Genomic DNA, 14,953 nt, shown 5'->3' with positions numbered 1-14,953 from the left:
GGGACTCCAATCACCGTTTGTTCGGACCTCTCTTGTTATACTGCCACCATCTGGACTCCTAGGTGGCTTCTGTGACTCACATGTGGAAAGGCACGTGACAGCTCAAGTTAAGATGATCTGTGATGAAAGGAACTAAAAAAGCACACTCATAAAGCCCTTCCACCTTCTAACTCATCTGCACTGATTTTCCTGGATAAAGTATCTTTTTGACTCTGAAAATTAACAGGGGGGTCAAAACCGTAAGAGCGCTTAAATGATCATTACCATAGAGGACAGAGGCTCTCTGTACTTCTGGTAATGTTACAGGTTTTCTGGTTCCTTTGCTCAGCCAAGATCTACCCTCCTATTAGAGATCAGTTAGAGGAAAGGTGTGTATGAAAAGAGAGAGACAAGATAACAATACTGTGAGTAGAAGAATCAACATCAATGGAATTGTTCCAGATCCCTCATTTCTTTATTACAGAAAGGTGTTACATTTTCCACTGGCCAGGAAGGCTGAGAAGGTAAGAAAACTACAAGCACTTTGCAACTTCTTGTTAAATAAGTTTTCTGGCACATGGCAACTAGTGATTAATTACTGTGTTTGAAGATAACATTCCTATAGAGATTTGCTGGAAATACAGATGCTGTCCATGCTTGATTAGACATTGCTTAAGGAATGCTGAGGTACACTGCTGAAGTCTATTATTTCTGGCCATTTTGGTATTGCAGTTTTATGTATTTTATATAGCTTCAAATATGGTAGAATTGATGGAGCCCCTTTCACAAAACCTGTCCCTACCAAAAACAAGAAGGGGGGAAGAATAAGGCTATAAAGTGTGTCTGTATGAAAGCAAGAAAAAATGAGAGGGAAAGAGACTATGAATAGTAGGGCTACATTATTTCTTTTTGTAATGGTTTCTGTTTTACAAAGAACGAACTGCAAGGAAGATACGCTTTTTCTTTCAAGCTTATAAGAAAACTGACCCATGCTGGCTAGTTGAAACCTTCAGGGAAATAAACATAAACTGACCTGTCAATATCCAAGGCCTTCATCCACACCAAAATTAGCCTTGATTTGGTATCTTTTCATTCATTCAGTACATACAATTAACACTTACTTTGGTACAGGCACTGAGAAAAGAGTCTCGGCCTCTTGGAGCTTATAGTCTTAGTAAGGAGATGTCTTCTGAAGCAGAGTCAGAAGAACAGATCCATCCAGTGCTGTATGTTTATGCTAGCCTATTTCCTGTCAAAAATCCGTGTCAGAATAAAGAATAATAGTAGCAGTACATCTCCCAAGTGGTCACATGCCACTTGTACCTACTTCCTGGGACACAATTCACCAATCCAACTGTGAAAGGCACGGCATGGTTGGGACTCAGTTCCTGAAGAAATGCTTCATTGGCACATGACCTGCTGATGCCAACTTCAATCCTGCCCAGTCAGCATTGCATTATTCAGATGCCAGGTTTTTCAGGCCCCATACTGTCTGCCAAAAACTGTGTTAATTTACTTATTTCAGCTAAATAAAAAAAATCATTTAAAATAGGATGATTGAATTTAGGAATTGTATTCCTTAGAGCATTAGTAATGGGTTTCTGTATCCCTCAGGCCTCTATGTTCTTAACTTCCCCTTGTCAATGTTATTATGACTAGACTAATTCAATAATGAGATCATTCCCCATAAGAGCGACCAAATAAATGCAGCATTCAGTCACACCTGGTTTCCCTAATCTGAGCAAGGAAGGCTTTCCACCAAATTTAGCCTAAAACAGGGAATTTAATGAAAACACACACACTCACTCACTTTCTCTCTCTCTCACTTTCCCACAAATAGAAAGAAAAAGACAGGGAAGGAGAAGGACAGAAAAGCAGAGGAACAGGGTAGCAATGGAACAAACGGAGTAAAAGATTGAGGAAGAAAGGTTAAAAATGAACATATATGGTTCATACCCAAAACAAAGATCACAGCATATTTGTCTTTATAATTGTTAAAGTAATATAATATTTCATCATCTCTGTAAATGCCTCAAGAATTGTTTCAAATTTTCCTGCTCTTCTCAAGGAATCAAAAAAATCAAGTGAAAAGACACAGAAATACTAAATCTCAGGCAGAAACATTGGGGATTATTAAAAACAAATGACTTCCTAGCCATAAAGGCTTTTAGAAAATAAGGGAGTTTACAGAATAATCCACTCAGGTATAAACGGCAATAGAGCATGAAGATAACATATTTATTATCTATCATCTTCAAATTGCTTAGGCTTTTATTAAAGCACCAAAGGTTTGATATTCTAATTAAGGTTTAGATGGGGTTAAGACAAATGAAGAGGGAAAAAAATTAACTCTCAAATTTTGAAAAAGTGTATTACACAAAAACATTACAAATTGAGATCAAGGCCGGGTGCAGTGACTTATGCCTATAATTCCAGTGCTTTGGGAGGCTGGGGAAGGAGGATTGCTTGAGGCCAGGAGTTCAAGACCAGCCTAGGCAACATAGTGAGACCCTGTCTCTATAAAAAAATAAAAATTAGCCAGGTGTGGTGGTATGTGCCTTTAGTCCCAGCTCCTTGGAGGATCCCTTGAGCTTAGGAATTTAAGGCTACAGTGAGCCATGTTCACACCACTGCATTCCAGCCAAGGTAACAGAGCAATACCCTGTCACTTAAAAAAAAAAATTAAGATCAGAAAACTTAGAGAAGAGAAAGGATAGTGATGAGTTCTCACTTTCCTCCCAGTGAGAACAAGAAGGGATGGATTTCAATTGGAACAAGATGGAAGAAATGAGAAGTAGGTTCCTGTAAAAATGCAGTAGATACATGTTATTTACAATGAGAGAAAAAAAGGGAAAAACTCAAATGTTCAAAAATTTGCAAGTGATCAAAAAATAAATATGGCTCATTTATACCATGAAATATTTGTTGAGGCATCGTTAAAAGTAATGTTTTCAAGGAGTATTAACAAATGTGGAAAAATTATGTTTTCAAACAATGTTATTGATATGGGAAAACAAAATTAAATTAATATAAAATTGCATTGACATAGTTCCGGTTTTGAAAAAAGGGAAATCACATGCTTGAGTGTGTGTGAAAAGTCACATCAACAACACAGCACATGCACAAAAGCCAGGAGAAAATACACCAAATATCTTAGCCTCTAGATCAAAGGTTTGTATTCTTCCTTGAATTTTATCTTACAGATTGTATGCAATGAGCATGTATACTTTTACACGCAGAAAAACAAAAGTTATTCAAGTACTGTAGTAAGAACTTGGGTTAGACATCAGGAAAAACTACCTGCCAAACTAACAAAATTCAATAGAGTTCTGTGGAATTATTTTCTCTATAGGACCTAAAAACATCTATCTGTGCTTCTTTCTTTCTTTTTTTAAACGAAGCTTTTTCTGCACCAAGAGTCTATTTTAAAAAATGACTTCACAGGCAATGAGGTCTTAGCTTTGGCACAAGAAACTAAACCCAGTTTTCCTCCTACCTGGCAAAGTCCAGGTCTGCCTCCCGCGACATGGTGATGTTGGTCAAATTCTGCTGAAGAACAAAAATGTTCCTACACATTTTCTTGATGCCAGACTCACTGATGCGCCTGAAGTACTGGGCACCATTAATGAGGATGCAGGAGATCAGGTGGCCCAGGCCTGAGGGGTCAGCACAGTGCGGGGCGAAGAAAACAGAAGACAGATTAGAGGCATTCCTGCAGAAACCTGCACACAGAATTGCTGTCTTCTAATCCTCTATACATTTAAATGACCAAAGAAAATCTACCTCTGATGGTTGCATCTGCTGATCTGACAATAATTTTTGGGTATTTCTACATTGTCCTAGTAGTTACAAATGAGTGGACTTCATGTTGGTGGCAAAGCCTGGTAATAGCCACATCTCCAGCATTGCCATGTACACCTACTGCCACCATGCCAAGGCCTTAGAGAAGAGGCCAGGTTATTATAAACTGTTGAAGTACACAGGAAATCCTGCTTTTCTTTATAGACAATTGGGAAGCGGAGAAGAACACAGGCATATACAACGACCCTTTTGCTTCTCCTTCCTCCTACAAAGTAGAGAAGGACACTTTGGGCTCAAAAGTTGATTGGGAAGCTACATAAATAAAATCAATATGACACTGAGCATTGGCAATAATGTTAATATATTTCGACATTGCCAAGTAAAAAATTAATCAATAAGAAATTGGGTTATTGGCAATAATACCTTAACAATGGCAATGGGTGTATAAAATGTAATTAGAAAAAAGGGTGAAGGAAAAGCAGATCATACATTAACTGTTGGCTTCCCGTGAGACATCTGTGGACATTTTGGGGCCCCCTAAGTGGTTTGTTCTTAGGTCTGGAGGGTTGTCTTATTGTCTGCGAAATTTAGCAAAGGGCAGCTCAGGACATCAGCAAACTAACAAGTCCTCCTCAGGATATCCCATGTAATTAAGTTGAGAAACACTGGTTCAGAACAACGTGAGGCACATATGGATTACTATTTTTAAAAGCTGGGTTTTAATTCTAAATGGAATTCAGTAAATGTTTCTTCCTTCTTTCTTATTCTTGGATGCTAGCAGGACATTTTCCTTGGAACTGTAAAGCTGGTCTGACTAGTCGCAAGCCATTTGCTATTGGTTGCTTTCACGTTCTGAAGTCTAGTCCCTTCTCCGAGACTCTGAGGTTTAGATCAGACTGCAGGGCTTATCTTTAGGTCCATGGCTCCCCATGTCTTCAAAATGAGTTTTCCCTTGATTAAGGTGAAAGTAGAAATGAGGGAGGAGATGCATTCAGGTCTTGCTTCAGCTATACTCACACAACATTGCTTCAAGACCACAAACTTGTATGTGCTACTATTTAAATGTGAAGAAAAGTTTTTATTCAAAGTAAAGCACAACCGCAGATTCTGCATTTAAAGCTAGACAACTTATACATATATAAAATGAAAAATCTCTGTGGCCAAGTTTTGGTGTCATTCTCTCAAGTCCGTAACTTTACGTACAGTTTTTTTTTGTTTGTTTTTTGTTTTTTGTTTTTTTTTTGCTGCCACAATATAACGTGGTCTGCAAGTCTGGGCAAAGAAGGGGTAGGCTGTTTGTAGAGAATAAGAAATAATAATATATTATAATAAATACATTAAATGCATTTTGTAATAGGAATAAAACAAATGTTGATATGCAGGGGCTGGGAAGAGCCACAGTCAAGAGCAAAGAGGAAACTCTGTGTAATAACAGAAAAGTGAATTCTCAGGTAGGCACTGCAGCTTAAAGCTGCAGAAAATTACAGGTGCCACCAAACTCATAGTGCCATGGGGTTAACTGACAGCTAACTCTTTAATCACTTACACTTTTTGGCTAAAGTCTTTGAGAGATATACCTCAACAGAACACATCTCTATAACTCCATATACATTTAAGGATTGGATTTTGGGGGGTCCAAATTTGCTGGAATATAACTTTCATAAAGCAAACTTTGGCCATGTATTGTCAGTTTGCCACAATCCTTTGGACATTGTACCTTCTTAGTTGTTTTAAATAATACTAGTTTAATTCTGTGAGAGAACACAGATACAAGTTTTCATACAAACAAACCAAAACATGGACAAAGGGAACATAATGTGAAGTCGTAACAGGGGTCCTCTGGGTGAAATTCACCATGAAAAAATTATGTGGGTGCCATCACATTTTTTCAAAATTGTGAAGGGTAATGTCTTTAGATGGCACTTCCTGTCTCTCACACCCTTCCTTGCCTGCCCCTTGGAGGCATTTATGGACACATCCTTCCTAAAAATTGCTGCTAATCAGAGGCTTCTGTTCTTTCCAGATGATTATAACATTCTGTGAGAAAACTTCCCGTTCCAGTGATAATTTTAGCCAATGAGTGATCTTTCAGGATTCTCTCCTCATTGTGTATGTGTGTTTTCTTTCTTTTATAAGCTCCTCTTGAGTTAATTTGTGGCCCAGTCTGCACATTCTCTCAAATCTCATGAGTGGCATGTCAGGGAGGCAGCCATCTGCCTTATCTTGGATTAAATCTCCTTATCAACCAGGAGCAGATGGCGGCCATATTGTTGTCTACCTAAGTCATACACAAAGAGGCTAGGTATTGCAGATTTAGTTCAAACAAGCAAGCAAGCAAACAAACAACTCTTTTCTACAAGTCTTGAACTTCAGTAATACAGAAAATCAGGAAAACCTTCATCCTTTCTTCCTCCCAAACTCCCAGAGACAGAAGCAGGGTCTGACCTTCGAAGATATACTGGAACTTGTGCTGCTGAAGGCTGGCACTCATGGCCTCTTCAATGGCGCTGATATCTTTGTTGAGCTTGACCACCAGGGGGTCATAATCCATACTTTCCACATTAGCCACAATGGCATAGTTCCCCTCCTTTGCAAGAGGGATGAGATAGTGGAAACAGTGAACCCTGAAAAAGAGAGAGATGGGGAGAGCAGTTAATAATAAATCTTTCCAGGGAGGGCAATAATCTTGGGACAGAACATCAAAATAACTAATAAATTATCATTAATAAATGTAAGACTAGCGATGATAGCCAACACTTACTGCGTACCCTATTTGTGCCAGACACTACGCTCTACACTTAATATGAAGCAGCCGTGGCCTTGTATGTTTTAATGTAAACACCCTCCCCTCTTTTAACCAGAAAGCCATCTTAGTTATTCTATAGAACAACTGAGTGATCTGGGGCAAGCTGGCTGCTATGATCATTGCTTGTTTAATCTATACAGTGTTGGTAAGGAGTTCTAAAATTCTCTTCAATGCCAGGGTTGTAGGCATAGTGTGAAAAGCATTGTAATTTTCAACAGATATTGTTGCAATGAAGATGAGGGGTAGAGTTTACAGATCTTAAAAGTGTAAGGAGCCTACTTTGGCTTCAATCACCAGCTGTATGACTTTAGGCAAGTTACTTTATCTCTCTATCCCTTGGTTTCCTTATCCATGAAATGGGGGTGAAAACAACACCTGTCTCATAGGGTGCTGTGAGTAACTACTACATATAAAGTGTTAAGTATAGCAGTATCTGGCACAAATGGCATGCACAGTTAAGTACTGGCTGTCATCACTAGTCTTATATTTATTAACAATAATTTATTAGTTAACTAAATCACATACGGAAACTCTATGAATTCGTAAGAAATTGTGCTAGGCCCTGGAAATATAAGACAGTTTGTATCCCTAAAGACCCATAACCTAGTGGTGCAGATTAAGAAAAAAATCACTAAAAGAGAACAGCATCTCACTCCAAGCACATCCATCCATGTGCCATGGAAATGTGCCACGGGGTGTCAGGAAAGGGTCCCGACAGAAGGTGATGCTTGAGTCTCACAGAACATATCTGACAGCTTGAGGAAGGAGGGCATTTCTGTGTGAAAATGGCCTGTGTCAGTCTGGTCACACACAATTCTCAGGTTCTTTTTGGCAGATATTAGTTGCTGCTGAAGAAGTCTGAGGTGGGTATGGATTGGCTGCACTGCCACAGCCTTTTAAAGTTGTAATCAAAGTGCTTCAGTCCAAATTCTGCCCTACGTGCAGGTATTTTGAATCCCCCACCCTAGCAGAAAAAAAAAAAAAATCCCAAACCAACAGCATCCCTTGGCAGGCAGAGTTCAAACAGGCTGTTCTGTAAGCCCAGTCTAGTCCTAACTCTGTCGTTTTAGGTGCTGTGACCTTGCATGGAAGTTTCATTGGAGGTAAGACATGATGACATAATTCAGGGTCCATGCGCTGTTACCTTTACAGTTGGCATCAAGTAATAAGAAATATTCCTAAATGAATGGCTGCAAAAGCCTTGGGCATTATTATCTCTAATGATGCGACCACGCTTTGCCTGTCATCTTTCTTTACTTATAGTCAGGTTTATTGACAAATAATTTACAAACAGTAAAACTCTCCCCTTTTAGTGTACAGTTCTATTAGTTTTAACAGACATGTACAATTGTATAACCACCACCAGAACCAAATTATAGAACACAAACATCTCCTCCAAAATTCCCTGTGTCCCTTTGCAGTCAACCCCTACTCGACTCCCAAACCTTTGGCAACCACTGATCTATTTTTCTGCCCCTACAGTTGTCTTTTCCAGGATGCCATATAAATGGAATCATACAGTATGTAGCCTTTTGAGTTTGGCTTTTTCACTTAGCACAAAGCATTTGAGATTCATCTATGTTGTTCATTACTTTTTATTGCTGGGTAGCCTTCCACTGAATTGGATGCCCCACAGATTATCTATTCACCCATTGATATTTAGATTCTTTCCAGGTTTAGGTGGTTGTGGACAAAGCTACTTCATGTACACATTTTGGTGTGCATATAACTTTGCATTTATTTCTCTTGAATAAATACCTAGAAGTGAGATTGCTGGATCATATGGTAAGTGTATGTTTACTTTTGTAAGAAATTACCACATTGCTTTCCAAAGGAGCTGTGCCATTTTGCTTACTGGCAGTATACAAAAGTTCCAGTTGTTCCACGTCCTCATCAGTACTTGGTGTTGTCAGTTTTAAATAAAAATTTTTGGTCATCCTAATAGATGTGAGCAGTATCTCACTGTGGTTTTAATTTGCATTTTCCTAATGACTAATGATATTGAGCATATTCTCATGTGCTTATTTTCTGCACGTATATCTTTGATGAAATATCTGTTCAAATCATTTGCCCAGTTCTAAAAATTGGGCTTTTGTTTTCTTATTATTAAGTTTAGAGAGTTCATTATATATTCTGGATACAAGTCCTTTAGCAGGTACGCATTTTGCAAATATTTTCTCCTGGTCTTTGGCTTGTATTTTAATTTTAACAAGGTCTATCAAAAAATGGTTTTAATTTTGATGAAGTTCAATATATAACTTTTTTATTTTTGGATGGTACTTTTAGTGTCATATTTCAGAAGTTTTCACCTAAAAAATTTTTAAAATTTTTTTAAAAATTAAAAAAAAATTTTTTCCTATGTTTTCTTCTAGAAGTTGTAGAGTTTTAGATTTTACATTTAGTTGAATGATCCATTTTAAGCTAAGTTTTATATAGGATGTGTTATATTCTTATAAGCAGTTCATCCAAGAGAATCCAAATATCTTGACTACTGCTCATTTTTACTGACAGATGCTCATCCTAACAGTTGCTAATTAACTAATGACTAATTTCACCAATAAAAACTCATTCTGATATTCACGTACTAATTGGCACAAAATTATAATTTTGATAAGAATACCAGTAATGGCACTGGTTGCAGCCTCCTCTGGAATGTGATCTTTCTGACAGAATGAAAGTTGACCAGCTCTGGAATGGGATTCATGACTAGGGCACTGATTGCTACTGTGGTTGAAATTTAAATGAAGTAGCACTTTGTTGAAAGTAAAATTAAAGCATCTATGCTAAAGTATTTTTAAAATAAATGACAGACATTATGACTCCAGACAATGAGAAGACCACATAAAATAGCATGAGACTATAAATGCAGGATGATCAGAGAGGACTGGTAAGCACTTCTTTTCTGCTGCACACAGATCCCACATTATAGGCACGCCACGAGCTTGGGGAGATGGGCACAGGCCAGGTCAGCACAGGCTCTGAAGGCCATGTAGGGAATCAAGCCTTTATCCTAGAAGCCACAGGGATCCTTAGGGGGATTTTAAGAGGTGAATAATATAATCAGACCTGAGCTTTGGCAAGATCACTCTGGCACAGTATACAAGTGGATTAATAGCAGAGAATGGAAGCAACTGGAAGTAGAGTGACTAGTTAGGAAACTCTTATGAACTGGAGGTGAGAGCTTATGAGATCTTGAAGCTATTGGGAGAGAAAACATATAACCTTTCTTTAAGGTATTATCTTCTTCCCAACTGATCAGAGATTTAAAAAAAAAGAAATTAAAATAGTCATCAGTGAATGCCAAATTCAAATAAAGCATTTTTTTTTTAATTTAAATTCTGGCCTGTTGTTGCTGACCTTAGTATGACTTTGACATTAATGTATTCTGCAAACACTGCTGATTACACAGTGGGGTGGATGATTTTCAGAGAGTGCACACTTAGGATCCCAACAGTGATAGGCAGTTGCTGTTGAACCTACTTAGAGCCCTCCTGATGGTGAGAAAAATCAGCTGATAAAGGTGACATTCTTGGCATCATGGACTCAAATGGCAACTTAATTTTCTTCTTCTAAAGTTCAAATAGAAAAAACAAACCTCAATAGTTTTTAATGGGCTCACCACGTCTTTCATCTCTTGGGGGTATCATTTGCTTTATGCTTCAAACTGTGGAAAGGGGCTGCTTGGTGGTTAAAATGTGACCTCCAATGACACAGGTAAAATGTCAAACACTCCTTAGATGGATCCTTCAACACAGACTGCACTGGATTTGAAAACAGTTTTTGGGTTGAATTTTAACAATGTCAAAGAAAAATATGGGCTATGGATATAAAGATATTTTGGGGAACAAGACCAATTTTTGGCATCTGAAGTTGTTCTGGACTTTTTGCTAGCATATCCCATTACTTTTTTCCATGAATCTTTTTCTTCTATCCGTACTATTACAGTGGTTTCTTGGCTAAAAGTGCCAGCGACAGGAGCTAACCAGCCACTTTTTCACCACACCATCTCCTGGACAACCGGGCCTACGTTCTAATTCTTCTTTTACAGCAGGATGGGAACAAAACAAACATTAGCTGATGAGAATGATGTTGGCCACACAGCCTCTGTACCTCTTAAGATAATGCAGTGGACTTACAAGTGGACTACTGTGTAAAAACAGAAACTGCAAACCAATTCATTTAATTTAAAGACAACAGGTTTTGTTTGGTAAAGTAGCACTTACTTTATCTGGGCTTGGTTTCAAACCAACTAATTCTTAATCACATTTTTACTGAGCACCTTATATACAGCAGGATATTAGGGTTCAGGGCCAGCCATCACAATGAACAAGCCACACCCGGAAGAGCTGTTTGATGGTCTCTTCCACAGTCACGCCCCCAGGGCACTTAGTAGTCACCTCTATTCTAGCATTATTATACTAGAGTGGCATGAAATCTGTCTTATTCATTTTGTATCGTTACTGTGCAAACCGAAAAAAAATTGTTAACATGACCAGGATAGAGTAAGTGTGTCTACATTCACTGTCCGAGCCTTATGTGGTGTCTTCTGCTAGTTGTATGTACCTTACTTTAAAAGGAACAAAGACGAACTGGAGCATACTCATAAGAAAGCAACCTGAGTGTTGGAACCATGTTATATGAGGAAGTGAGGAAATTTAATTTAAAAAAATCCCACGTTTCATGTTCTGCGTTAAACTCAAGGAAAGATAATTCTACATCCAGGGCTCTAAAATTCAGTCTTTTTTGATATTCATTCTTAAAAATGACATTTTTCTGTTTTTAGACTAATGTTGAAGAAGATACAGCAACCGGTGTTATAGCACTGTATAGTTTCTTGTAAATTAATGACTAAACCATGTTCAGTATTAAGAAGAGTATTGCCAAGATGTATCAAAAGGGCAGAATAGGGGTTAAGGATTTAAAAGATCTTATTCAAATGTGTTGCAAATATCCCACTCGGAATTAACTACACATAAGTGGACAATTCTGAATGTAGAATATGTATAAGCACACAATCAATAGTATAAATTCCAGGAGTTGTGATAGTAACTAATTTGGTATTCCCTTGTTTTCCTTTGTAACTCAGGTAACAGTGGCATTAGAATATTACTTGGTGTTGGCCGGGCGCGGTGGCTCAAGCCTGTAATCCCAGCACTTTGGGAAGCCGAGGTGGGCGGATCACGAGATCAGGAGATAGAGACCATCCTGGCTAACACGGTGAAACCCCATCTCTACTAAAAAAAAATACAAAAAATTAGCCGGGCGTGTTGGCGGGCGCCTGTAGTCCCAGCTACTCGGGAGGCTGAGGCAGGAGAATGGCGTGAACCCGGGAGGCGGAGCTTGCAGTGAGCTGAGATCGCGCCACTGCACTCCAGCCTGGGGGACAGAACAAGACTCCGTCTCAAAAAAAAAAAAAAAAAAAGAATATTACTTGGTGTTTTTCATTTCCTTCCATCTATTGTAAATATTTATTCATAGAAAACACCTGATTTATTTCTCTGTCCACTTGTAAATAAAGAGATATCAAATATGAAAATTATTGTCAGACAAATCAGAAAATATACAGAAAGAGCTTTATTTCTGGACAGCTTAATGTGAGAAATAACACCAGGAATAATGCCACGTAACGGATTCTAAATCTGCAATGTTACTTCTCTTGTTCCACTCACAAGGCTCTCACGAGCAATAAGGAAGTAACTCACTGGGCAATGGTAATGAAGGATAAAAAGCAAGTAGCACACACAAGGAGTCACCCTGGAAAGAAATCCAAGTTCTAACTGGAGTCCAAACATATTCCCAAGGATCACCTATCAAACAAAGTCCTGTTTACATTTTTAAAACCTAAATCTAGTAAAGACTTCAAATGAAAAGAAAAATATTCTATCAATGTTAATCATGTTCTAAAGCAATACAGAACAGAATGTATTACCACACCATGCACTTTCTGATCCTGATGTTTTGACATTGCTACCTAGTTGTTTAATAAGCATCTCAAACTGAACATCTCTAAATGGCATACTTGATTTCCACCCTTCTCAACCTTTCTCCTCCCTCAGTGTTTCTCCCCTCAGTTAATGGCACACAGTTGCTCTGGCCCCAAACTAGTGGTTTTCCTTGAGTCTTTCCTCTCATTGCACCAGCCCCTGTGTCCAATACAATCTATCAACAAACTTCATTAGCTCTACCTTCAGCATATGTCCCAAATCCTACGCTTCTCATACCTCCATCTCTGTCACCTGGAAGCTCAGAGTTGTTTTCAACTGGTCACCCTGCTTCCATTCATATTTTTCCCTGCAATCCCTTTTCCATACAACAGCCAGAGTGACCTTTAAAAAGTGTTAATTAATTGATATCTCTCCCTTTCTTAAAATCCTTCCATGGCTTCTATGACATCTGAATGATTCACTTGGTCTGTAAGACCCTGTAATGCATTAGGCTTCATGACTCCACAGGATCGGGCTCCAGCCTGTCTCCTGCGCCTTATTCTTGCAGTCATCCCCACCCAGCTTGTTCATCAGCCTACAAGCACTTCAGCCTCCTCTCTGCTCTTAAAACCGCCAAGCCTGATTTTGTCTCAGGACCTTTGTGAGTGTGCCTCTCTCTGTCTGAAACTCTTCCTCCAGGTCTTTGTACAGACCGATCATTCTTGTTATTTTGTCAAATTTCTTCTGACCATTTTATCTTAAAGCAAAAAATCCCATTCCTAGTCAGCCCCAGCCACTCTTGGCAACTGCCCAGTATGCTAGTACTGGGCACATGTAGCTACCAAGCACTTAAAATGTGGCCAGTCCAAATTGTGATGTGCTGTAAGTATAAAATGTGCAGATTTCAAAAGCTTAGTGCAAAAGAAAATGCTGAATACCTCAATCACTTCCGTTGATTGCCTATTGAAATGCTGTTTTGGATATACTGGGTTAACCAAAATATATTAGTGTAATTCTTTTGCCTGTTTCCCTCTACTTTTTCAAATGTGACTCCCTTCTTGACTAGCAGAGCACTTTAGTAAGAATATCAATCACGATAAAGTCACTACAATAGCAAAGCTACCATATTTTGAGCACTTACTTTGTGGCTGACATTGTGCTAATTATTATTTCATTTATAAAATCTCTGTAAGTTAGAAACTACCATTTCCATTTTTAAAATAAGAAAACTGTGGTTTGTAAAGTTAATTAACTGACCTAAGATTACCTAGCCAGTTGATAGTGACATTCCAATCTAGGTGACCTGATTTCATAGATCACGCCAGCTCTGAATCACCACACTCACAATACACTGTGTGCTCAAATAATCACTGAATACGGCTAAAAATCACTTTCAGTGTAAAAAGGGATAACATCAATAATATGAGCCAGAAATTACGGTGATACTCCCTGGAAATAAGCAAGTGATTTATGAACTGCAGTGCATTCAAATTGCAAGGTCCTGGGCTTGGCTGTATCATACCTCACTTCCAGATGTAAGACCAGCAAGCAGCGGTCAGCCATATCCTGGAACGATTTGGCAAGTTCACTGAGAGTCTGCATGATCTGCTCTGACACTGGGGGGAGATCCGTGTTCGTGTGGCTGTCTTGAGCCGGAGAAAGCACTGAAAGGTAAGGATAAAACACCAATCATTTCATTAGATGCCTACAAATTTTTCTGAAATGACGTATTATTTTGCTGTTCATCTTGTTGTTTTTACTAGTTTGGTTAACACTAGTGTTGGCAGCATTAGAAGTCCAAGACATGATAGACTATTTCTATATTTGATTACACATAGAAGTGCAGTGGCTTATCTTGAATCAATTCATATAATAATATTTAGGTTGGTGCAAAAGTATTACTTTCAATGGCAAAAACCATAATTACTTTTGCACCAACCTACAGAAACAGAACCTCAGAGTTGGAAGAGGCCTTCACTGTCATGTGGCCCAACCATCTGGTCTGTGCCTCCATCTTCTGTGCACCTTCAAGTGGCTTTCCACATTCTGGCTGCACACTTACACAAATGCTGGTGAAAGGAAACTCAATACCTTTCAAGGCAGCCTGTTCCATCTCCGAAAGATTTGACCATCTTACATCAAGCCAATATCTGCCTTCATTAACTTCTAATCATTGGCTCTAATTTTACCTAACTTTGTAATCCTTCACACATGAGTCAGTACTACAAGTATTGAAGATACCTCTTTTGGCTTCCTTGAAGTCTTCCCTTTTCTAGGCGGAATGTCCACAGTTCTTCACCCATTCTTCTAATGATTGAATTAAATTATTTTATAATTCTCAAAATTTACCTACCAAAACATTCCAATTTTTCTCTATTTCCCTTGAAATGTAGAACTCAGGGCAAAACAGAATAAATACTACAGAAGGGGTTGACCAGTCTAG

At 38.5% G+C, this 14,953-nt stretch overlaps 1 protein-coding gene across 2 annotated transcripts in view; it reads right to left on the bottom strand.

Annotated features, from left to right (window-relative positions):
- EXOC4 (exocyst complex component 4) overlaps window positions 1–14,953 on the bottom strand; it is an 821,125-nt gene that overhangs the window by 53,509 nt on the left and 752,663 nt on the right. For both annotated transcript variants that reach the window (XM_003261356.1, XM_030825691.1), the window contains 3 exons: window positions 14,033–14,174; window positions 6,226–6,404; window positions 3,476–3,635 (listed from right to left, as the gene is read on the bottom strand). In XM_003261356.1, coding sequence (XP_003261404.1) covers window positions 3,476–3,635; window positions 6,226–6,404; window positions 14,033–14,174 — 481 coding nt within the window. The remainder of the gene's footprint in view (window positions 1–3,475; window positions 3,636–6,225; window positions 6,405–14,032; window positions 14,175–14,953) is intronic.

This window comes from Nomascus leucogenys, chromosome 13, assembly GCF_006542625.1.
Source record: "Nomascus leucogenys isolate Asia chromosome 13, Asia_NLE_v1, whole genome shotgun sequence".
NCBI lineage: Eukaryota > Metazoa > Chordata > Mammalia > Primates > Hylobatidae > Nomascus > Nomascus leucogenys.
This window is presented reverse-complemented; position numbering and strand designations above follow the sequence as displayed.